This window comes from Equus caballus, chromosome 4 (genome assembly GCF_041296265.1).
Source record: "Equus caballus isolate H_3958 breed thoroughbred chromosome 4, TB-T2T, whole genome shotgun sequence".
Taxonomy (NCBI): domain Eukaryota; kingdom Metazoa; phylum Chordata; class Mammalia; order Perissodactyla; family Equidae; genus Equus; species Equus caballus.
Genome location: NC_091687.1, coordinates 40320215 through 40344638, shown reverse-complemented (window position 1 = coordinate 40344638; position 24424 = coordinate 40320215). Strand labels below are relative to the sequence as shown.

Genomic DNA, 24424 nt, shown 5'->3' with positions numbered 1-24424 from the left:
CTCCTACTAAATGTATGATTCACACATCTGGCGTGAAGTAAAAAGCAGTTCCCAAAGCAAGCCCAGGGCACAAAACAAAATCCACAAAGTGCCCCTCCCTTTTCTGGACCATGGCAGAACTTCTGAGTATGTGTAATGTATCTATGTCTATGTGTATATACACATGCACACATACATAAAATAATTATATATATATATATCTCACTCCATTGTTCTTATGATTTCACCTACTTATGGCTGAAATGGAATTGTGATTCAGACTTCTTGATGGAAAACTTATTAGTCCTGGAAAAGCCTTTCACAGCCAAGAAACTAAATGGCTTGGGACAATTTTTTCAGGTACTCATGTTAAGATTTATTTGTGTAAGAGAACTATTTAAAGCTCATCTTAAAAAAATCCTGTTAAAATAATCTTAAAAACAATCTAATACGAATCGAGAATAGAACAATTTGAAATTCTACTTGAGTTGACTGTTCACAAGAGAATTTGAAGTTTAAGTCAAAGTTAGTATGAACTAGTACTAAGTAAAATATCAACAGGCATCTTAGTTAACAGCATCTCCCATAAACAAGGACCAGGTTAGGTGCTGTGGGAACTACACAGATGAGTAAATAAAACACACCATCTCTGCCCTCCAGAGAACACAGCAGTAGGGGTGGGGCAAGAGAAGTAGAAGCTTAAATGCAACAACAGAGGAGGACAGAGATGGACTTCAAGGAGCTGCGGGAATCTGGAAAGGTCTCACAGGGAGACAGACTTTGAGGACCTGAAGAAAGGCCTTTGTTGGAGCTGCAGGAAACAGTATGAACAAGGACTCCGAGCCAGGAGAACGAGGAGGGTATGGGGGAAAACATGTTAGCGGTGGTGAGAAGGGGGAGACAAGGCTTGGAATACAGACTGGGGCCATACCAGGGCAGACCTTCCACAACAGGAGAAAAGGTATGACTCTACCCTATAAGCAATAGGAGCCATTGGTATTTGCTGAGGAGGAAAGTGAAAATTCCTTCTTTATTTTAAAGGATACTACACAGGTACCTACCAATTTATAAACAATGGTCGATATATACACTGGTTTTTAAATATTTCCTCATTTTAGGAAGTATCTTACATTAAGTGTTCATTTATCAATCAGCCATTCTTTGATTTTCCTAAAATCTATTACATATTGAAGATGAATCTGTCACTCCAAATTATGAGTACTACAACACTGGTGTTTTCTATTTGTACCATTTTTGGGTAGAAAGCCCTATTTATTGTTTAAATGAAATAAATAAATCCAAAGTAAATACATTGCGGAAAATACATTTTAATACAAAATTTTGAATATTAAATTAGCATTTAGTTATTTACAATGGTATTTACAATCCATTTTACTATAACTTTTGTGAAAAGAGAGATAACTATGTACATAGATCTATCTATAGTTGCTTCTTTCCAACATACAACCTGCAACTGGTAGAAAAATGGTAACAGTTAAATTTGCTACAGCTCAAAATCAGTATAATTAAATTAGATTCTGACAAATTTTCCCGGGTTTGAAGAATGCTGATTGAGTCAGGACAAAAGAGGCAAGTGTGTACATCCCCACTTCTTCCCACCTTTACATTGTTGCTCCCTGACTTAGCTGACCTGCACTTGAAGTAAAACCTGTACCTGAATTCTGGACAATTTAGCAAAGAAATGGCCTTTAAAGTCCAAGACATGGTTTTAGGCCTATTGTTAAGCATCTATAGCAGATCTTTGACTTTGGGCTAGACGTCTTCTTAGATATCAATGCTAATGACCTATTAATCATTTTTATGACTGCCCAATGGTTATTCAAACGGTAGTCAAGAAGTTGTCAAGTGGGATGTCTGAACAGCACAGGTTTCCTGTGTGTTTTCAGTGAAGTTGACTGTCAGCACTATAAATTCTCACGGTTTGACTGGAAGCCTCATTTTGATTGACAAGGTAGTGAGAACAGTGGAGAGTGGCTCTATTAAGATCAACTGACTAAGTCTGAATCCCTGTTTGCTACAGAGGAATTAGACCAAAGTTTTAAAAAGCCTGGGCACTTTTCTTAAGGTTAAAACAGCCAACAGCCTCTCACAGCATCTTCCTGGTGAGAAAACAGCTTGTGTAGCTTTGTGATAGATACTGTTGGTCATAGCTACATTTTATTTGATTCAGCCCTTGGTCAGAAATCCAAACCTTAATTAATATTTTGTTCTTGTAGAAAAATACAATCCACTTTATGATTTTCTAGAAATGAGATATGGAGAAGAATAGAAACTCCCTGTTCCTAGTGGTCTCTCTGAAAATTACAGCCTTTACCTGGGAAGATACACATATAGAATGTAATATTGAACTTTAAAATATATTTAATTCTTTTCTATCTCTTTTAATTTTCTAAATGACTAGTAACAAACAAGCTAATGGTTACTGGGTAGTAGGGGAAAACCTTTTTAGTCATTTTTCCAAGAATTTCATTAAAGAAATATGGCATATCTTGTATTAGTATGAATACAAGATAACTGGAAATCGAGTTTTACTTTTTAAACTACAAATGGTTGGAAACTGTTTCCTTAATAGTTATTGCAGGAGTAGGTCCAACGTGAGTCCATATGTAGCCCTTCTCTGGTCTGGTGGGAACTGTGGGAAATGGAGATGAACGTGACTTGAAATATTCAGAAGGGGCATGACAAACAAATTCCAAGTATTCCATCTTCCTTGGAAGGTCCTCCTCTGGTCCTAAAAGGCAGCCAATGGAAAGATTAAACACATTTTTGAACATATCAATGGAAAAGTTAAACACATTTTTGAACATCATGTCATTTTCATAAAATGTTAAAATTCCTAGACACTAGGAGAAACTACTCTAGTGGTGACTTGACATTTGCCCTTGAAATGCATTATTCTGAAGGTACTCTCCATCATTTTTGTCTACTTTAACTGCTTAAGGAATACAGCATTCTCCCCAAAACAGTGATTCAACATAGAAAGGATTCTAAAACTAATATTTAGCCTTATATAGCGTATATTATATGCCCGCACTGTTTTAAGTACTTTACATATACCAATACTCTGAATCCTCACAACGACCCTCTGATTATTATACGATTATTATTCCCATTTTACATTTGAGGAAATGAGGCAAGAGAGATTAAGGAACTTGCCCAAGATCACAGAGCTGGAAAGTGGCTGTGCTGTGAACCCAGATAGTCTGGCTCGAGTTTGTCCTCTGAAGCTCCATCCTATGCTGCCTCCTCTAGATTCTGAGGATCAGCAGGAGGAGGTGGGAGAGGAGCCCCGGAGATGACTCTGTCACATCACTGCCTCTGCTGAGAATCCTGTCCGACAGATCATGGAAATGAAAGTCCACTCTTCTAAATACAAGTAGAAGACTAAAACTGTTTGGTCATGTATCAAACTTGACATGTAAGTGAGAAGAAGAGTGCTACTTTATTTGTCCCTGAGTTCTCTCTGAAAAAAACCTTTTATATGTTTTTTTCCTCAGAATGCAAAAGTAACTCATGCCTACTGCGGAAGGGTTGAAAAGTTCAGGGTAATTCAAAAACTGTGAACTCTTTCAAAATTGTATTTATCAGTAACTTCTTGTGCGTCTACGTCAAGAACCATTAGTACCACTTCTTTTGTCAGCCTTGAAATCAATGAGTATCGTGGCTGCCATTTCAACTGTCAACGATGATGTGTTAGAAATGGTCTAGGATGATGTATGTGACACACAGAGGGACACATATTGAGAATTTTTAAGATTTTAGAAATAACCGTGATATTCCTATAGAAATTATTTTTGAGTAGATTGTTATGTGTTACCTAAATAACCTAGTTCCTGAGCAATAAATTCTTTTAATAGAGTTAGCCTTGGGTCACTCAGAAAAATCTTATCCACAAAGCTTTGTAGTGGGTGCATATTGCCCTAATTCAAAATAACTGATAGCACTCAAACTCCAGCTATATAAAATATCTTTCATATTTTATATTTCATATTTTATTTCATATTTTATAGAAAGCTCTCTACTTTTTTGTACTTAAGGATACTTAAGCTTCTTTGTTATGGACTGAATTGTATTCCCCCAAATTCATATGTTGAAGCTCTAACCCGCAATGTGATAGTATTCGGAGATAGGGCCTTTAAAGAGGTAATTAGGGTTAAATGAGATCATAAGAGTGGGGCCCTAATCCAATAGGATTGGTGCCCTTATAAGAAGAGGAAGAGACGCCAGGAGTGTGCACCACAGGGGGAAGGCCACGTGAGGACCCAACCAGAAGGCGGCTGTCTACGAGCCAGGAAGAGCTCTCACCAGAAAGTGACCCTGACAGCATGCTGATCTTGGACTTCCAGCCTTCAGAACTGTGAGAAAAGAAACTTCTGTTGTTTAAGCCGCTCAGCCTATGGTATTTTGTCATGGCAGCCCAGGCAGACTAATACATTCCTTTACATAATAAAGGAGAATTAACTGGGTTCAAGGACGGGGATCATTTTCAAACTCACCTATGATGTAGGATGCAGGATCAAACTGGTCCCTGGGGCTTGAGAGAGTGGGAATGAGCCACGTCAGTGCTGCGCTCTTCTCACAATACTGGTCCTGGATAAAACCCCTGATCTGAGCATAGTAGGGTTTTCCATCTTGTTCATCAATCACAGAAACAACATCTCCAATTTGGTAATATACTCCCTGGGGGAAACAGAAGATAATCTCATATTTAAAATAAAAATAGAACAGCATCTCAGCCATGAACTGAAACTCCCTTAACACGAAAGCAATTATATGGTCAATAAAAGGTCTGCAAGATGGTCTAATGTATCAATGTTTATATGGCTGATGCCAATTCTAAAGCTTTCACTTCTGAACCCACTCACACACATGCACATGACAACTTGCATCCAGAGAAAACATTTGTTTATCAAAATACTTTGATTTATATCACAACGGTACTATCCCTACATTTTTGGCAGAGCCATTGAGCTGTAGAAAGGTGAAGTGACTTGCCGAAAGCTGCGCAAGGCAGAGCTGCAGCCGAGGCTCCTACAGCTCAGTGGTCTGTCTCTGTACTGTCTTGAAAAGCAGGGCTTACATGGTGAGAATGTACACCACACGCCTACCCCCTCAACCATCCATTCAAGGAAACAGATACCATAAATTCAAACCAAACGAAATGACAGAAACTCTTTTGATTATAACAGTCTTCAGGAGAGGTTTACCCTCAGTTTACTGAAACTTTCCCCACTCTCACGGGTGCCTGTCTTTTCCCTCCCGTTCACTTTTATATCCTCCCACAAGACAATTTCTGATATTTCCAGCATTCAAGGCTTCTGGTCCTATCCCTGTTCTACTTCATACCCAACTACTTAATCTGTCCATGTCCTGTGTTTATGTCCCGTGTCCAAATCTTTATGACACTCAGCACTTCCTTAGGTGGGTGCAGTTCTCAGTAGGCCATACTGTCCTTCACTGTAGGAACCAGGTGTGATTCATTGCTGCTTCCCTCAAAACAGGGCCTCGCCAGCAGGTAAAGCTGCTGGGGTGTGCACCTCAACGATAAGAATGATTCTGAAGAAATATTTCCAGTAATTGAGCTGTGACATGAATGCCTAATAGACCAGGAGTTTCTCCTGGTGGACCTTTTACCCACATGTCTAAGGGTGACTGTTGCATCTGGATCAGGTGTAGTCAGGTGTAGTCACTGTGGGCCAAAATCCACTACTTACTTGCTAGTTCATATCCATCATCAGCTGGTCCTTCGAGCCACTACTCCAAAGTTCTAAGTTATTTATCATATAAATAGTTTGCATTTATGGCTTGCTTTGTCTACATGTATAATCATTATTCCCAAATTGCAAATGATCATACTTATTTTCTGACACACAAAAAACAGGGCCTTGCTTGTCATAAGCACGTGAATATATGCTGAATGAACATTAATCCAAAAGACGTAATAGTGTGAAAGCAGAACTACGAGGCAAGCACAATGTCTTAGTGAAAGATTCCAAGGGCAATCAAAGGCTGGCACATAGCAGGTGATTATTAATAAGTGTTGTGCTGTATATATATATATATATATATGTAACACCAAACAGAACTAGGCACTTGATCTAAGGAGTCCCCTCAACGCAGGGAGGTTTCAGGGTTTCTGGCAGAGAGGAAGGGGCTCCACTCTGAATAGTGAAGAACATGGATTAGGGGTAACCAGACCTGAGTTCGTGAAGCTGTTTTGCCACAGAAGTGCTGCAGGGAGATCACTTAACCATTCTGCGTCTTGAGTGCCCATACTCTTGGCCACCATACCCAGTAGCTTCCACTCAGCTCCCTCGTGCTTGCCTGATCTGGGCTCTAGTTCAGCAGCTGGCAAGGACCTCTTAAACTTGCCCACCACGGTGCTGCCTGCAGTGGCACCGCTGTGACAGGCTCTACAATACTGGGTATCTGCAGCATTACTTGAAATATTTTATTGCATTTTGTCCTTATTGTTTAATAAACATGGGTGGTACACAGCAATGAGAAAGTACTGATACTTGCAATAACAGGTCCCACACGCCTTTCTATTGAGACATGGCTGGAAATCATGAGTACACTAAATCCTGAGCTTAAGTCTAGTTGCTCCTGGACTTAATCTGTAAACTGTATGTTCACCTGTGAAGGTAATGCACAAATTTAAAAATGTGATTATGATCATTTCTACTATTCATTGAGTGCTTACTTGGCTAGGTGCTTACCATACATGATCTCACTTGACCTAATGAGGTAGTTTCTGTTTACAATCCCTATTTTATAGATGAAGAAACATTGGAGAAGTTGGTCCTAGCCCAGTCACACAGCCACTTGCCCAGGCAGAGGAGCCAGGAGCTAGGCTCTGGGTTTGGGCTCTGGCATCTGACTGCCTCGCTCTATCACTTGTCAGCTATGTGATCTTGGAGAAGTCAATTAACCTCTCTGTGCCTCAATTCTTCATCCATAAAACGGGGACAACAGTGCCCACTTCAAGGAGTGGAATGAATCAAATAAAGCACGTGAAATGCTCAATTCAGTGCCTGATGCACTGCAAGTACCTACTAAATTTTAGCTATTTTATTTATTATTAACAATGTATGAAATGCTGGAAAAACGCCTGTGTATAGACTGTTTTAGACTATACAGATTCTGGGCTGACACAAAAAAGGTACACTTAGGGAGTGTAGTCACCTGTGTTTCCCAGTGTTTGGTCCACTTAGGTCAGGTATAAGGCCCTAACTCACACAACTGCCCCTTAAGCGACAGTTCAGACCCCAAAACACCAGTGTTTAACAGTTGATACCTATGCCTGGCCTGCCAGGACCTGGAGGTCTTCTATGTTCCAACTGCTTTCCTAAGGCTTCTGGTTCAAAAACCACAATTTGTCACCTCTCTCACTGAGGGATCAGATGCCCTTATTCCTCTCACTTCTACTGAAAGGCATTTTAGAATCTCTGTCCAAACTCTACCCACTAGACGCCACGAGCTACATCCTCTACTAGTTCAAATCCCACCTCTGTCCTCCTCACCCTTCAGTGCGTCACAGTGACTAGGATGGCTCGCTCTTTCATGGCTCCATACCACAGATTAGCATTTTAAAAACACTTCCCATAACCTACATTAAAAAATACTTAAGATCCTCATATCATATTTCAGTAGGCAACTTCCCCTCCCACCTTAGCTCTGGATGAGATATTTTATAATAGCCACGTATGGGGGAAAATACCTTAGAAGGGAACGGAAAACACAATCACACCTTACGTGGAGTAGCAGAGACCTTTAGACTAACCCAACATTTTAGTAGCACATTATACAATAGGCCCAAGTCTTCCTTCAGTAACTCTATAGATGCTTACCTTGTAGAAGATTGATTCTGCAGTGATTATGGTGGAAACTGACTCAGGAGCTTTGATGGGCTATAAAAAAAAAAGTAAAAATATTAGCACCTTTGGAGCGCATATGTCTGTACAGGCCTTTTTCCAGCCATATATGAGAGTTCTATAGTTTGAGAAGTACTAAATTTGACAAGAACTGCAATAAAAACATAAACGATTTTCTCAATGTTGTGGCAAAACACAGTCTGAATATTTCCACTGCTATTTCTGCTACCATTAGCTTAGAAATTGCTGAGAACCAAAGGATAAGCTTCTGATCATGCTGCTGAGATCTAACTGAAGCCCTCTCAGAGCTGTATTACACATGAACATTCTAGTTATAAAAACATACTCTCTCTAATAGCCTGAGCATGACAGAAGTGGAAGGAATAAAGAATGTGCAGGTGGACACAAAGTGAAAAAATGCCTCCTTGCAGACATTTTCCATCTTACCTTAACTATGAAACTAGCCCTGATACTCAATATCATCAGAACTAATTTTCTAGCAAGCCTGAACTAAGGCTAAAAGAAACTTCCTTGGAAGTGCTAAGTAATTTGCCACCATCCAACCATCATTGAAATCCCTTCTGAAGTTGCAAAACGCACTTTCATGCCACAACACAGAAACTAGGCCTCTCCAAGGTGTTCTGGTATCATGCTTGAAGAAAGGGGTTGCTAGAGAAATTGATATTGAAATAATTGCAGAGAACATATTCCACCAAATTTAAGAGGAAAACATGTGTTTAACTAATACACCTATAATCAAATGAATATTTACTTAACATGTTTTGTCTAGGCGATAAATGCCTCATTTTAAGAAAACTAAATTATAAAACTTTTAAATAAGTTAGGGGCAACTATTCTCAATAAGAATCCAGAATCTGCAAGAGAATATACTGCAGGGCCCCTTGGTGTTTTATAAATGGATACGCCCAACTTCAAAAAGGCCTTTACTGATAAGTAAAGCATTTCTGTTCTGAAAGGAAAGAATACCATACTGAGGTTTCAAAAAATAGTCCATAATCCATTGTCCATTGCGTTTGACCATTGTCGCCTTGTATTTACAAAAGTAATGAGAATTTACTGCAACAAAAAAGTGCTTTCAACTACCTCCAGCACAAGTCTTCCAAAAATCTATTCTTCTTTTCCCCAACAATCTATTTTTCTTACAGCAGAAGAAGAGATAAAGGTTTAGCAAAATTTTTGATTCATATTCATCAAATATATCATCGTAAGTCAGTACATTTGTCTTGGGGCTATAATTACAAACAAACATGGAAATGAATGAGATCCAGTATTATTATTTACTTAGATCTTTAAAGAACGAAAAAAAAGTTTGCCTAGTGTACCTGGCCATGCCAAGAACCATAATCCCACCTCATCCTTTGCATAGAGAACGCAATAAAATGTGCTCAAGGTTTATGTTTCTTTTAGGCTCATATTTTATATTTTCCAGAGGAAAAAATAAAAGCTAAAAAACGAGAAAGAACAATAACCATCCGGCAACAGAGCTCAGTCCCTTTTGGAAAGTCTGGCCCGCTCCCCAGAGCAGTCAGACTGCAAACGTGAGAGACGAAGGCGGCGGCAGGACACACTACACACACAACGCCATTACAGTAAAAGACACTGTCCACAATCATCTTACATTTTTTAATTTAAAAATATGTCTTCTCCCTTTTCCTTTAGTGGAAACTTTCTTTTCAGCAGCTGGAGCAGATTTGTATTTAGTGTTTCTGAGCCGAGCAGACCTCCTGTGAATTTCCTGCTTACTCTGTTATATAAACAATTAAAGAAAAAGAGAAAGAAATAAAAAGTATAGAACCGTTGCTGTCCCGATATAACCATCTTACAAGGATCCCGGAGTATGCACTTTACACGGACATTTAAAAAACTAAGTTTAAGAGTGCGTATTTTCTTTTTATGCCTGGTAATCACATGAACTGAGCTAATTAAAACAGGGACGGCTCTTGCGAGCACCTCTGAAGCCTCCAAAAAGGTGTGAGCTACCTACAACAGGGCAAGGGGCAGGAGTAGGAATAAGGCTAGGCCAAGGCAAGGACTGGTCATGTTCTGTTTCTAACAGAAAACTTAGGTCAACTCTTCAACGCGGGAGAAAGGGGTAGGTATGCCGCCCCCTACACCGGAATACTTATGCTGCCACTGAAAATAATGACATGATAATCTTACTTAATAACATGACATAATGACCAAACAAACTTTATTAACAGGGAAAGAGGTCCAGTAGCGAGACCCTGTTTACGCCTCTGCGTATACGTGTCTATACTAAGATGTCTGGGTGCCATCCAAACTATTATTACAAGGGGGGATTTCGGAAGGGTTTTTTTTTTTTGCTTCTCTAGACGTTCAATTTCTCACTAGAAGAGGTGCTTAGAATGGGACAAACCAACGACCATCTTCTCAGGGGGTGGCAGGCGGCGGCCTGGCCCAGCAAAGGCACCGCGATGCTGGGAGGGCCGCGCCGGAGCCCCCTGCCCGCCCGGCCTCCGCCCGCCGCGCGCCCGGTCGGCCTCCGCCGGCGGGAGGGGCCGGAGGAGCTCACCTGCTTGCCGCCCCCGCCCCCGTTGCTCTGCGGAGGGGCGGCCGAGGTGCTGGCGAAGGTCGCCGCGCCGAAGCCGCCGCCGCCGCCGCTGCCCCCCGTCCCGCCGGCCGCCCCCGAGCCGGCGCCCCCGCCGCCCGCGCCGCCCCGGCCCGTGCAGTGGTGGCAGAGGATCTCCCCCTGCGGGCCCTTCTTCCACATGGAGGACGACGTGGTCTTGCAGACGCTGCAGGTGGGCTTCAGGCCCAGTGGCATCGTGGCCGGCTCGGGCGGCCCCCGCGGGCGCAGCGACACGGGAATGGCGACTGCCGGCCCTGGCCGCCCACTGGCCGGCCCGCCACCCCCAGCGACAGGAAGAGCGGCGAGGGCGCTGGCGCCGAGCTGCCCACGCAGGGACCCGGCTGCGGCCGCTGCCCCCTGGAGGCAGGATGCCTTTCCCGCTCCGCACAAGCCCGGGGCGGCCCGAAGCGCCGGGTGGCGGGGCTGGGGCGGGGCCTGGCCTGGGAGGGAAGCAGAGCCGCGGCCCTGAGGAGGCTTCCGGCGATGGGCGGGGCCAGCCCGCCTGACCGGAAGTGCCCCACCCGGAATTTCTAGGAGCTCGCTGCGTTTCAGCTGCTGGCGAGTAGGGGCTTGCTTCGCAAGCTTTTTGGCCGTAGTCTCGGGGTTGGCGGGTGAAATGCAGGACGCCCAGTTAAATTTGGATTTCACATAAGCAACGAATAATTTTTTAGTATGAGTGTATCCTATACAACATTCATTGTTTGTCTGAAATTCAAATTTAGCTAGGCGTCCAGTATTTTTACTTACTAAATCTGGCACTGCTACCCGAGATGCCTTTACACTCTTAAAAATTATAATTTATACCCCTAAATACGTGTGTTTATATCCGTGCTCATTTATGTGTTAGGAGTTGAAACAGACTTTTTAAAGCCTAAGATGTCAAGCACACATTCATTAGCCATTGGGTGATGTCGTCATATGTGTTGTGGCCTCTGAACAGAATGCCAGTGAGAGAGTGAGGGTGGAAAAGGCAAATAACTGATTTGGCTTTGTTGGAAAACAGTTTTGACTCCAAGGACCCCCAGAAAGGGTCGTTTGACCTCCCTGGACCACATTCGAGAACAGCTGGCCTAGGACAAGGGCATTATGAGCAGCCAGCTCCGCTATATTATGGCTGCTAGTCAGTACAGGCCTACCAGGGAAATGAGTCTCCTCCTCAGCCTCACTTGGTAGAGCGCTGGTTGCATACCTGTCTTCATGATCCTGGGTTTTCTGGACTTGATACGCTTGGAGAGATCTCAATGAATATGTTGGTGGCGTGCCAGGGGAGAGGAAGAAGAAAAATGTATTGAATGACTGTCGTGTCACAAAATCTCATTTGGTGCTCTAATAGCCCTGGAACAGGGTAGTATCCCTATCTTACTGTTAACTGGTGATCAACGGAGGGACTGTGATTTGGCCTGGCTGCTGACATGGCTGCTGCTCTCGGCGGCACATCTGACAGGGCTTTGGAGCAGCTGTTTGGCGTGTGCTGTGGCTCAGTCGTCCTCACTCTGAGTCTAGGTTTTCCCAATAGTAAAACAAAATAATATTAACTACTTTCCAGGACGGTTATGGGGATTAAGGCCAACCGTTAAAATGGTTGAGGAGAACAGATAAAGAGAATTGTCTCCTTATTTTGGAACAATGCACTCTGAGGGGAATTTAGGTACTAAATTCCATGCTCCATAATGTATCTCTCCAGTTTAGTAATGTCTACTTCTTTCTCTACCTCATCTCCAAATTACTCCCTCTCATTCACTAAAAACTTTGGCCCCAGGCTTATCAGCTTCCTCTCCACCACAGGACACCATCCTGGGTCCTGTCAATATCCACATGTATAACCACCCAACACCCTGTTTTCTCCATTCCGCCTCATCCCACCGCTGTCTTTTGTCCTGGACAGCTCCCACAACCCCTGGTCACACCCTCTACCATTTTCAGATAATGAGGAAGAACTACATTTTTTTCCCTGTAAATTTTTTTTCACAACCTTTAAAAATGAAGTATGATACACATATTGTAAAGTATCCAACTCATTCATGTATAGCCACACTCAGGCAACCAAATCAAGAGATAAAACCTTACTACCACAAAAGGCCCCCTCTTGCCCTTTCTCCAGAGATAACCCCTATACTGACTTCTAACACCATAAATTTTGTAGATTCCCTTTGTCAGGTTAAGGAACTTCCCTTATATTCCTATTTTCATCATGAATGTGTAGAATTTTATCAAACGATTTTCTGTACAAGATGATTATAATGCTGCTGCTGCTTTATCTATTCATGTGTGGATTACACAGATAGATTTCTGAATTTTAAAGTTAACATGGCAACTCCTGGAATGAATCCAGTTTGGTCATGATGTATTGTCCTTTTCACATATTACTGGATTTAGTTTACTACTATTTTGCTTAAGATTTTTGCATCTGGGGGCCGGCTCCGTGGCCGAGTGGTTAAGTTCGCACGCTCCACTGCGGCGGCCCAGGGTTCGCATCCTGGGCACGGACATGGCACCACTCGTCAGACCATGCTGAGGTGGAGTCCCACATCCCACAACTAGAAGGGCCTGCAACTAACACATACAACTATGTACTGGGGGGGTTGAGGAGTTAAAGCAGAAAAAAAAAAAAAAGATTGGCAACAGTTGTTAGCTCAGGTGCCAATCTTTAAAAAAAAAAAAGATTTTTGCATCTATATTCATGAGTGAGATAGGCTTATAATTTTCCTTTGTCAGGCTAATATCTTTGTCAGCCAAAGTAAGGACTTTGGATTTTATTCTGAGTGAGACAGGAAACTATTTGAGTCTCTTCTATGTGCTGATGTGAAAAGATCTTAGATATAATTAAGAGAGAAAAAGCAATTTATAGAACAGAGTATAGAATATGATCACTTTGTGTAAATTTGAAAGCTATGTGTGTGTGATGCATACTTTTTTTAGTTGTTTAGACAGAAATCTGTTGACGATTGATGCTAACAGAGGTGGTGGGGGGACTTGCGTTTTTCATTTTGCACCCTTTTTTATTGTTTGAAAAATTTTCACCACATCATGTGTTACTTTCATTTAAAAAAAAAAAAGAAGAAGAGGAAGTAATCAAATGGAAAAGAAGGAAATACAGGCAGTATTTTTGGCCCTAAAAATCCTCTCCCAACTGGAGGTCGTGGTGCACAATGGACAGAACCAAGTTCAAGGACTGGCAACCAGACCTCCTCTCTGCAGCTCAGTTCCTTGTCTGTAAAGCGCGGACGGTATTGCCCGCCTCAGGGCTGTGTGAAAATGGGATCAGTTACTGTGCTTAGCACGCAGTTCTCAGTCAATAAGTGTGGCTTCTACTCCAAGCAGCAAAGCTATCGTATCACAAAACTCCTGTGCAGATGTACTACAGTGTTAAGAGAGCAGGATGCTGTGAGGACAAACAGGACTGCTATGCAGGGAAGGTGATTGAGGGGTCAAATCAAGAGGTGAGAGAAACCAGACAACAATGCAGGAAGGCTCTGTCAATGAAGGCTGCCACCCAAATGGTGCCTCAGGAAGAGCATGAGCCACAGTTGGCCAGGCCAGGGCTCCCTGAGGTGCCAGGGGAGAGCTCAGATTGAAACAAAGAGAGAGATACACAACCTGGACCCAAGGGAAGGGTTCAACTGGAGCATGTAGTGACAATTTGGTACCTATGTGGACATCTGAGAAAATTCTGCCGGTGGTGTATGTCTCTGTGTGTGTGTGTGTGTGTGTGTGTGTGAGAGAGAGAGAGAGAGAGAGACAAGGGAGAGCTGTGAAGACAGAAATAAATACCTCCTGAGGTCTTAAAATTAACGCTAAGGGAAAGGAATAAAGCTGAGTTCCCAGGGGATTATCAGTGTCCGCATGCAGTCTAATTTGCATGATATAGGTGTTGCATGTTCATTAATTAAAACTCTTAAAATTAAAAAAAAAGCAGATGCATAAAATACATCTCAGGATGGTTTCAGAGATACTACAGCCCACATTTTGTGTCTTGGTGAGTATGACCAGTGGAGGATTCCTTGACCACTCGTACCCTTGTCCGGTGTGTCTCAGGGGCATACTTTCCTGTCAAATGAGGGTAACGAGAGACCACACCTCATAGGATTGATGTGAGGATTCGATGAGTTAGTGTACGTGAGGTTGTAAACAACTTACATCTGGTAAGTGCCTGATTAATGTCCACTCTGAGGCTGGTAAGAAAGGAGGAGGAGGAAGAAGCATTTCTTTTGACCAGATTGGTTAAGTCGTTAGTTATAACCCCCTGACACATAATCTTGGAAAAAATGTAATTAATTCATGTTGCCTATTAACATTAATGAACTAGAGAGAGAGAGAGAGTGTGTGGAGTGGACATAGAACGAGCGACACCTATGAAAGAGGGGAGAGAGACAAGCCAGACATTTCTTGCTGACCTTTTCCTTTTTTATTTTAAAAAAATTTTTTAGTGTGGTCTAAATAGTTTATAACATTGTGACATTTCAGTTGTACATTAATATTTGTCAAACACCATATAAATGTGCCCCTGCACCCCTTGTGCCCACCCTCCCCCCCTTCCCCCTGGTAACCACTAAATTGTTCTCTTTGTGTGTAAATTTGTTTATATTCTACATATGAGTGAAATCATACGGTGTTTGTCTTTCGCTGTCTGGCTTATTTCAGTTAACATGCTGCCCTCAAGGTCCATCCATGTGTCTGTGAATGGGATGATTATGTCTTTTTGTATGGCTGAGTAATGTTGTTTTGTATATATATACCATATCTTCTTTATCCAATCATCATTTGATGGGCACTTAGGTTGCTTCCTTGTCTTGGCTATTGTAAATAATGCTGCAATGAACATAGGGGTGCATGGGACTTTTGGAATTGCTGACTTCAAGTTCTTTGGATAGATACCCAGTAGTGGCATGGCTGGGTCATATGGTATTTCTATTTTTAGTTTTTTGAGACATCTCCATACTGTTTTCCATAGTGGCTGCACCAGTTTGCATTCCCACCAGCAGTGTATGAGGGTTCCTTTTTCTCCACAACCTCTCCAACATTTGTTACTTTTTGTTTTAGTTATTTTTGTCATTCTAATGGGTGTAAGGTGATATCTTAGTGTAGTTTTGATTTTCATTTCCCTGATGATGAGTGATGGTGAACATCGTTTCATGTGCCTGTTCGCCATCTGTATATCTTCTTTGGAGAAATGTCTGTTCATATCTCCTGCCCATTTTTTGATCAGGTTGTTTGATTTATTGTTGTTGAGTTGTGTGAGTTCTTTATATATTATGGAGATTAACCCTTTGTTGGATATATGACTTGCAAATATTTTTTCCCAATTAGTGGGTTGTTCCCTTGCCTTGAAGAAGCTCTTTAGTCTGATGAAGTCCCATTTGTTTATTCGTTCTATGTTTCCCTTGTCTGAGAAGACATGGTGTCTGGACAGATCCTTTTAATACTGATGTCAAAGAGTGTACTGCCTATATTTTCTTCTAGAAGCCTTATGGTTTCAGGTCTTACCTTTAGGTCTTTGATCCATTTTGAGTTTATTTTTGTGAATGGTGAAAAAGAATGGTCAATTTTCATTCTTTTACATGTGGCTTTCCAGTTTTCCCAGCACTATTTGTTGAAAAGAATTTCTTTTTTCCATTATATGCCCTCAGCTCCTGTGTCGAAGATTAGCTGTCTATAGATGTGTGGTTTTGTTTCTGGGCTTTCAATTCTGTTCCATTGATCTGTGCACCTGTTTTTGTACCAGTACCATGCTGTTTTGATTACTGTTGCTTTGTAGTATGTTTTGAAGTCAGGGATTGTGATGCCTCCGGGTTTGTTCTTCTTTCTCAGGATTGCTTTAGCAATTCAGAGTGTTTGGTTGCCCCATATGAATTTTAGGATTCTTTGTTCAATTTCTGTAAAGAATGTCATTGGGATTCTGATTGGGATTGCATTGAATCTGTAGATTGCTTTAGGTAGTATGGACATTTTAACTATGTTTATTCTTCCAATCCAAGTTCATGGAATGCCTTTCCATCTCTGTATGTCATCATCAATTTCTTTCAGGAAAGTCTTGTAGTTTATGTTGAATGGGTCTTTCACTTCCTTAGTTAAATTCACCCCAAGGTATTTTATTATTTTTGTTGCGATTGTGAATGGTATTGTGTTCTTGAGTTCTTTTTCTGTTAGTTCGTTATTAGAGTACAGAAATGTTACTGATTTATGTAAGTTGATTTTGTACCCTGCAACTTTGCTGTAGTTGTTGATTATTTCTAAAAGTTTTCCAATGGCTTCTTTGGGATTTTCTATATATAAGATCATGTCATCTGCAAACAGCAAGAGTTTCACTTCTTCCCTCCCTATTTGGATTCCTTTTATTCCTTTCTCTTGCCTAATTGCTCTGGCCAAAACCTCCAGTACTATGTTAAATAAGAGTGATGATAGAGGGCATCCTTGTCTCATTCCTGTTTTCAGGGGGCTGGTGCTCAGTTTTTGCCCATTGAGTATGATGTTGGCTGTGGGTTTGTCATATATGGCCTTTATTATGTTGAGGTAATTTCCTTCTATCCCCATTTTGTTCAGAGTTTTTTTTTTTTATCATAAATGTGTGTTGGATCTTGTCAAATGCTTTCTCTGCATCTATTGAGATGATCATGTGGTTTTTATTCCTCAATTTGTTGATGTGGTGTATCACGTTGATTGATTTGCGGATGTTGAACCATCCCTGTGTCTCTGGTATGAAGCCCACTTGATCCTGATGTATGATCCTTTTGATGTATTGCTGAATTTGAGTTACCAAAATTTTGTTGAGAATTTTTGCATCTATGTTCATCAGTGATATTGGCCTGTAGTTCTCCTTTTTCGTGCTGTCCTTGTCAGGCTTTGGTATCAGCGTGATATTGGCCTCGTAAAATGTGTTAGGAAGTGTTCCATCCTCCCTAATTATTTGGAATAGCTTGAAAAGGATAGGTATTAAATCCTCTCTGAATGCTTGGTAGAATTCCCCAGGAAAGCTGTCTGCTCCTGGGGTTTTATTCTTTTGGATGCTTTTGATTGCCGTTTCAATCTCTTTCCTTGTGATTGGTCTGTTCAGATTGTCTGCTTCTTCTTGAGTGAGCTTTGGGAGGTTGTAAGAGTCTAGGAATTTATCCATTTCCTCTAGGTTATCCATTTTGTTAGCATGTAGTTTTTCATAGTATTCTCTTATAATCTGTTGTATTTCTGTGGAGTCTGTTGTTATTTCTCCTCTTTCATTTCTGATTATGTTTATTTGAGCTTTCTCTCTTTTTTCCTTTGTAAGTCTGGCTAGGGGTTTGTTAATTTTATTTATCTTCTCAAAGAACCAGCTCTTTGTTTCATTGATCCTTTCTACTGACTTTTTTGTTTCGATAGAATTTATTTCTGATCTGATTTTTGTTATTTCTCTCCTTCTGTTGACTTTGGGCTTTGTTTGCTCTTCTTTCTCTAATTCAGTTAGGTGTAATTTGAGATTGCTTATTTGGGATTTTTCTTGTTTGTTAAGGTGTGCCTGTATTGTGATGAATTTCCCTCTTAATACAGATTTTGCTGTATCCCATATGAGTTGGCATGGCATGTTATCATTTTCATTTTTCTCCAGATATTTTTTGATTTCTTCTTTAATTTCTTCAGTGATCCATTGCATGTTCAATAGCATATTGTTTACTCTCTACATCTTTGCCCCTTTCTCAGCTTTTTTTCTTGTAATTAATTTCTAGCTTTATAGCATTATGATCAGAGAAGATGCTTGTTATTATTTCAATCTTTTTAAATTTATAGAGGCTTGCCTTGTTTCCCAACATATGGTCTATCCTTGAGAATGTTCTGTGTGCACTTGAGAAGAATATGTATTCTGCTGTTTTTGGATGGAGTGTTCTATACATGTATATTAAGTCCAACTGTTTTAGCTTTTCGTTTAATTCCACTATTTCCTTGTTGATTTTCTGTCTGGATGATCTACCCAATGATGTGAGTGGGGTGTTGAGGTCCCCTACTATTATTGTGTTATTTTTGATATCTTCTTTTAGGTTTGTTAATAGTTGCTTTATGAACTTTGGTGCTCCTGTGTTGGGAGCATAGATATTTATAAGCATTATTTCGTCTTGATGGAGTGTCCCTTTGATCATTATATACTACCCCTCATTATCTCTCTTTACCTGCCTTATCATGAAATCTGCTTTGTCTGATATAAGTATTGCAACACCTGCTTTCTTTTGTTTGCCGTTAGCTTGGAGTATTGTCTTCCACCCCTTCACTCTGAGCCTGTATTTATCATTGGAGCTGAGATGTGTTTCCTGAAGGCAACAAATTTTTGGATTTTATTCTTTAATCCATCTTGCCACTCTGTGTCTTTTTATTGGCGAGTTCAGTCTGTTTACATTGAGGGTGATTATTGATGCATGAAGGCTTAGTGCTGTCGTTCTGTCACTCATTTTCCAGTTTTCCTGCATTTCCTTTGTTTCTCGTCCTGTGTGTTTTGGTCTACCCATTCACTTCTGCAGGTCTTATGCTGTGTTTCTTAGTTTTTCCTTATTTGTTTATTTATTTATTTAAATTTTTTTTTTTTAAAGATTTTATTTTTTCCTTTTTCTCCCCAAAGCCCCCCGGTACATAGTTGTGTATTCTTCGTTGTGGGTTCTACTAGTTGTGGCATGTGGGACGCTGCCTCAGCATGGTTTGATGAGCAGTGCCATGTCTGCGCCCAGGATTCGAACCAACGAAACACTGGGCCGCCTGCAGCGGAGCGCACGAACTTAACCACTTGGCCACGGGGCCAGCCCCTCCTTATTTATTTTTTGTGTCTCTGTTCTATTTTTTAGTTTAGTGGCTACCCTGAAGTTTGTATTCAGAGTCTCATGCATAACATAGTCCATTTTCTGATGGCCTCTTATTTCCTTAGTCTAAACTGATTCAGTCCCTTTGCTCCTCCCCTCCTAAGTTATTATTTCCATATCTTATTCCAACTTATCCTGTGAGTTTGTGGTTAAAGTGACAAGACTGTCTTTGTTTTTGGTGTTTTCCTTCCCTTTTTCCTAATGCTATATTTGAATATTTGCTATCCTATTCTGATTCTATTTGTCTCCTTACTCTGTGTTTTGTGACCCCTTTCTCCATTTTTTTTCTTTTTTCGGGTATGAGGACCTTCTTGAGGATTTCTTGTAGGGGGGTGTCTTATGGCTACAAAGTCCCTTCGCTTTTGTTTGTCTGGGAAAGATTTAATTTCTCTCTCATATCTGAAGGATATTTTTGCTGGATAGAGTATTCTTGGCTGAAGATTTTTATCTTTTAATGTTTTGAATATGTCATTCTATTCTCTCCTAGCTTGTATGGTTTCTGCAGAGAAACCTGCTGAAAGACTGATAGGGGTTCCTTTCTAGGTTATTTTCTTCTGCCTTGCTGCCCTGAGTATTCTTGCTTTGTCATTCATTTTTGCCAGTTTTACTACTATGTGCCTTGCAGTAGGTCTTTTTACATTGAAAAATCTAGGAGATCTGAAAACTTCCTCCACATGCGTTTCTCTCTCATTCCCTAGATTTGGGAAGTTCTCTGCTATTATTTCTTTGAGCACACTTTCTGCTCCATTCTCCTTCTCTTCACCTTCTTGGATACCTATAATTCTTATGTTGCATATCCTCATTGAGTCGGCTATTTCTCAGAGATTTTCTTCGTTTCTTTTTAGTCTTAATTCTCTCTCCTCCTCTGTCTGGAGCCATTCAACATGTCTATCTTTGATTATACTGACTCGCTCCTCTATGGTGTCCACACGAGCATTCAGGGAATCCATATTTTGTTTTATCTCTTCCATTGTGTCTTTCATCTCTAATATTTCTGATTGATTCTTCTTTATAGTTTCAATCTCTTTTGTGAAGTAGCTCCTGAACTCGTTGAATTTTTCTCTATATTTTCTTTTACCTCATTGAGTTTCTTGATGATAGACATTCTAATTTCATTGTCATTTAGTTTACTTATTTCAGAGTCCTCAGGACATAATTCTGGGTATTTTTTGTTTTCTCTCTGGTCTGGAGATTTGATGAATTGCCTGATGCTGGAAATAAGATTTTTCCACATTGTGATATTATTTGGTTGCAGTTACAGCCAATTGCCACTAAATGGGGGTTGAGGGCCGTGTATTCTGAGCCCTTCACCTTCAGCTGAGATGGCGTAGCACAGGGCGGGTCGAGGGAGACGCTTTCTCTTGCACTGGGACCCAGGTTTCCTGATCAGCTCTTGCTATCTGGTCTCCTGGAGTCTTGGCTTGATGAAAGCTTGAAAGCTTTCGCCCCGTTAGAGGGCTTCCTTCTAGGCTGCAAGGGCGCTAGGGAGTCCTGGGTGATCCTGTGGACACGCGACCCCTCCCCTACTCCTTCCCTCATGGAGCCTCCTGCGGCAGCAATCACAGTCTTTAGGGGAGGGAGTGCAGTTCTCTCTTACCCAGTTCCACCTCCTCTGAGGGGGGCTCCAGCCTCTCTGCCCTCCATCATTTGGCTGCTGTGACTCTCTGAGGATTACTGTGCTATTAGGATATTTTCTGTTGGAATATGGTTGCTCCTTTTTGTTGTATGTTGGAGGGGAGACAGTCCCAGGAAAGCTCACTCTGCCATGACGCTGACGTCACTTGGGCTTATGGAGATCTTAACAGAGCATTTCAGTGGCAGCCCTGCCCTGAGCAGGTGGTGTAGGGCACAGGCTCTGGAATCCCTTTGCCCCACTTTTGCCCATGCACCTGGGGTGGCAGGAGGTGGGGTGGGAACTTAGCCTATTCCTGCTCTAATTTTTATTATTTCCCTCTTTTTGCTGAGTTTGGGCTTTGTTTGTTCTTCTTTTTCTAATTCTGTTGGTATAGTTTAAGATTGTTGATTTGAAATTTTTATTGTTTGTTAATGTGGGCCTGTATTGCTTTATATTTCCCTGTTAGGACCCCTTTGGCTGCATCCCATAAGTGTTGGTATGGTGTGTTTTTTTGTTTTTTTTTTTTAATTAAGATTATGATAGTTTACAACCTTGTGAAATTTCAGTTGTACATTATTATTGTTAGTCATGTTGTGGGTACACCACTTCACCCTTTGTGCCCTCCCCCCACCCCCCCCCTTTCCCCTGGTAACCACTGATCAGTTCTTCTTGTCTATATGTTAACTTCCACCTATGAGTGGAGTCATACAGAGTTCCTCTTTCTCTGTCTGGCTTATTTTGCTTAACACAATACCCTCAAGGTCCATCCATGTTGTTGTGAATAGGATGATTTTGTTATTTTTTATGGCTGAGTAGTATTCCATTGTGTATATATACCATATCTTCTTTATCCAATCATCAGTTGCTGGGCACTTAGGTTGGTTCCATGTCTTGGCTATTGTAAATAATGCTGCGATGAACATAGGAGTGCATGGGACTCTTGGAATTGCTGATTTCAGGTTCTTAGGATAGATACCCAGTAGTGGGATGGCTGGGTCATAAGGTATGGTGTGGTGTGTTTTTATTCTCGTTTGTCTCCCAATAATTTTTGATCTATCCCTTTATTTCTTCAATGACCCATTGGTTGTTCAGTAGCATGTTGTTTAGTCTCCACATTTTTGTTCCTTTTCCAAGTTTTTTCTTGTAGTTGATTTCTAGTTTCATGGCATTATGGTCGGAAAAGATAGTAGATATGATTTCAATCTTCTTAAATTTATTGAGGTTTGCCTTCTTTCCCAATATATGGTCTATCCTTGAGAATGTTCTATGTGCCCTTGAAAAGAATGTATATTCTGCTGGTTTTGGATGGAGTGCTCTCTATATATCTATTAAGTTTATCTGGTCCAGTTTTTCATTTAAGTCCACTATCTCCTTGTTGAATTTTTGTCTGGATGATCTATCCATTGATGTAAGTGGGAAGTTGAGGTCCCCTACTGTTACTGTGTTGTCACTGATATCTCCTTTTAGGTTTGTTAATAGTTCCTTTATTTACTTTGGTGCTCCTGTGTTGAGTACATACACGTTTATAAGTGTTATGTCTTCTTGGTGGAGACTCCCTTTTATCATTATATACTGCCCCTGTGTGTCTCTCTTTACCAGTTTTATCTTAAAGTCTGCTTTGTCTGATATAAATATGGCAAGACCTGCTTTCTTTTGTTTGCCATTAGCTTGGAGTATTGTCTTCCATCCCTTCACTCTGAGCGTATGTTTGTCTCTAGAGCTGTGATGTGTTTCCTGGAGGCCTCATATTGTTAGGTCTTGTTCTTTAATCCATCCTGCCACTCTGTGTCTTTTGACTGGAGAATTCAATACATTTACATTTAGAGTAATTATTGTTATATAAGGGCTTAATACTGCCATCTTATTGCATGTTTCCCAGTTCTTCTGCATTTCCTTTTTTTCTCGTCCTGTGTATTTCAGACTACCAATTTCATTAGGTAGTTCTCTGTTGGTTTTCTTCATTTTCTCCTTGTTTATTGTTAAATGTCTCTATTCTAATTATTTGTTTAGTGGTTACCCTTAGGTTCGTATAAAGAAATCTTGTAGTTGAGATAGTCTTTTTTTCTGATAGCCTCTTATTTCCTTAGATTATACTGATTCCGTCCCTTTCCTCTTCCCCTTTTAAGTTATTTTTGTCCTATCATTTTCCATCTTGTGTTGTGAATTTGTGGTTAAAATGATGAGATCATTTTAGTTTTAGTGTTCTCCTTTTCTTTATTCCTGATGTTAAAGTTAAGTATATACTAACCTGATCTGATAGAGAGCTGCTGTTTTCTGATTATTCCCTACCTATTCATCTTCTTGCTCAGGGCTTTGTAGCCCCTTTCCTATTTTTTTTTTTTTTTCAGGTATGAGGGCCTTCTTGAGGATTTCTTGTAGGGGGTTGGTCTTGTGGCAATGAACTCCCTTACCTTTTGTTTATCTGGGAAAGTTTCTATTCTCCATCATATCTGGAGGAGATTTTCACTGGATAGAGTATTCTTGGCTGAAAGTTTTTGTCTTTCAGGATTTTGAATATATCATTCCACTCTCTCCTAGCCTGTAAGGTTCCTGCTGAGAAATCCACTGAAAGCCTAACAGGGATTCCTTTGTAAGTTATTTTCTTCTGCCTAACTGCCCCTAGTATATTTTCTTGTACTTTACTTTTTCATTTCACTACTATATGCCTTGGAGTGGGTCTTTTTACATTGACAAGGTTAGGCGATCTGGAGGCCTCTTTCACATGGATTTCCAGCTTCCTCTCCAAATTTGGGAAGTTCTCAGCTATTATTTCTTTGAACAAGCTTTCTGCTCCATTCTCCTTCTCTTACCCCTCTTGAATACCTATAATTGTTATGTTGCATTTCCTGATTGAGTCAGATACTTCTCTAAGAGCCTCATCACTTCTTTTTAGTCTTAGTTCTCTCTTCTCCTCCCTCTGAAACATTTCTATAGTACTTACTGTCCTCTTACTGGATGATTCTCTCCTCCATATTGTCAGCTCTGTTGTTTAGGGAATCCAGATTTTTCTTATTTCATCCATTGTGGTTTTCATCTCCAACAATTCTGATCGGTTCTTCTTTATAGTTTCAATCTCCTTTGTGAAGAAGCTCCTGAATTCGTTAATTTATCTTTCTGTGTTTTCTTCTAACTCATTGAGTTTTTTAATGATAGCTGTTTTGGATTCTTTGTTGTTTAGGTTATGGATTTCTGTGTCTTCAGGGTTGGTTTCTGGGTACTTGTCAGTTTCCTTCTGGTCTGGAGATTTAATATACCTACTCATACTGCTTGATGGAGTGGATTTTTGCTTGCTCATGGTGCTCTTATCTGGTTGCAGCTGCCACGTACCACCACTGAGTGGGGATCAGGCACTGTGTATTCTGGGCCTGGCATGAGCAGGGTCTCCCCAGCTCCGGCCACTGACTGCTTTTCTCTCTGAGTGACTGATCTATGGCAGATCTGGAGCACCGGGCAGGGGGAGGGGTACTCTCCTTCACTAGTACTTCCCCTAGCCCCTGCTTGTCTCTCTGTATGG

The 24424-nt window shown here is 40.9% G+C and overlaps 1 protein-coding gene across 1 annotated transcript; it reads right to left on the bottom strand.

Moving 5' to 3' along the window:
- Window positions 1–1287: 1287 nt before the first annotated feature.
- On the bottom strand, window positions 1288–10964 carry GATAD1 (GATA zinc finger domain containing 1). Its single transcript, XM_023639189.2, has 5 exons — window positions 10429–10964; window positions 9514–9639; window positions 7851–7910; window positions 4497–4680; window positions 1288–2731 (listed from the first exon to the last, which is right to left on the bottom strand). Exons 1-5 carry the CDS (start codon window positions 10678–10680, stop codon window positions 2541–2543), a joined length of 813 nt encoding a protein of 270 aa, XP_023494957.1. The 5' UTR covers window positions 10681–10964; the 3' UTR covers window positions 1288–2540.
- Between the last annotated feature and the right edge of the window lie 13460 nt (window positions 10965–24424).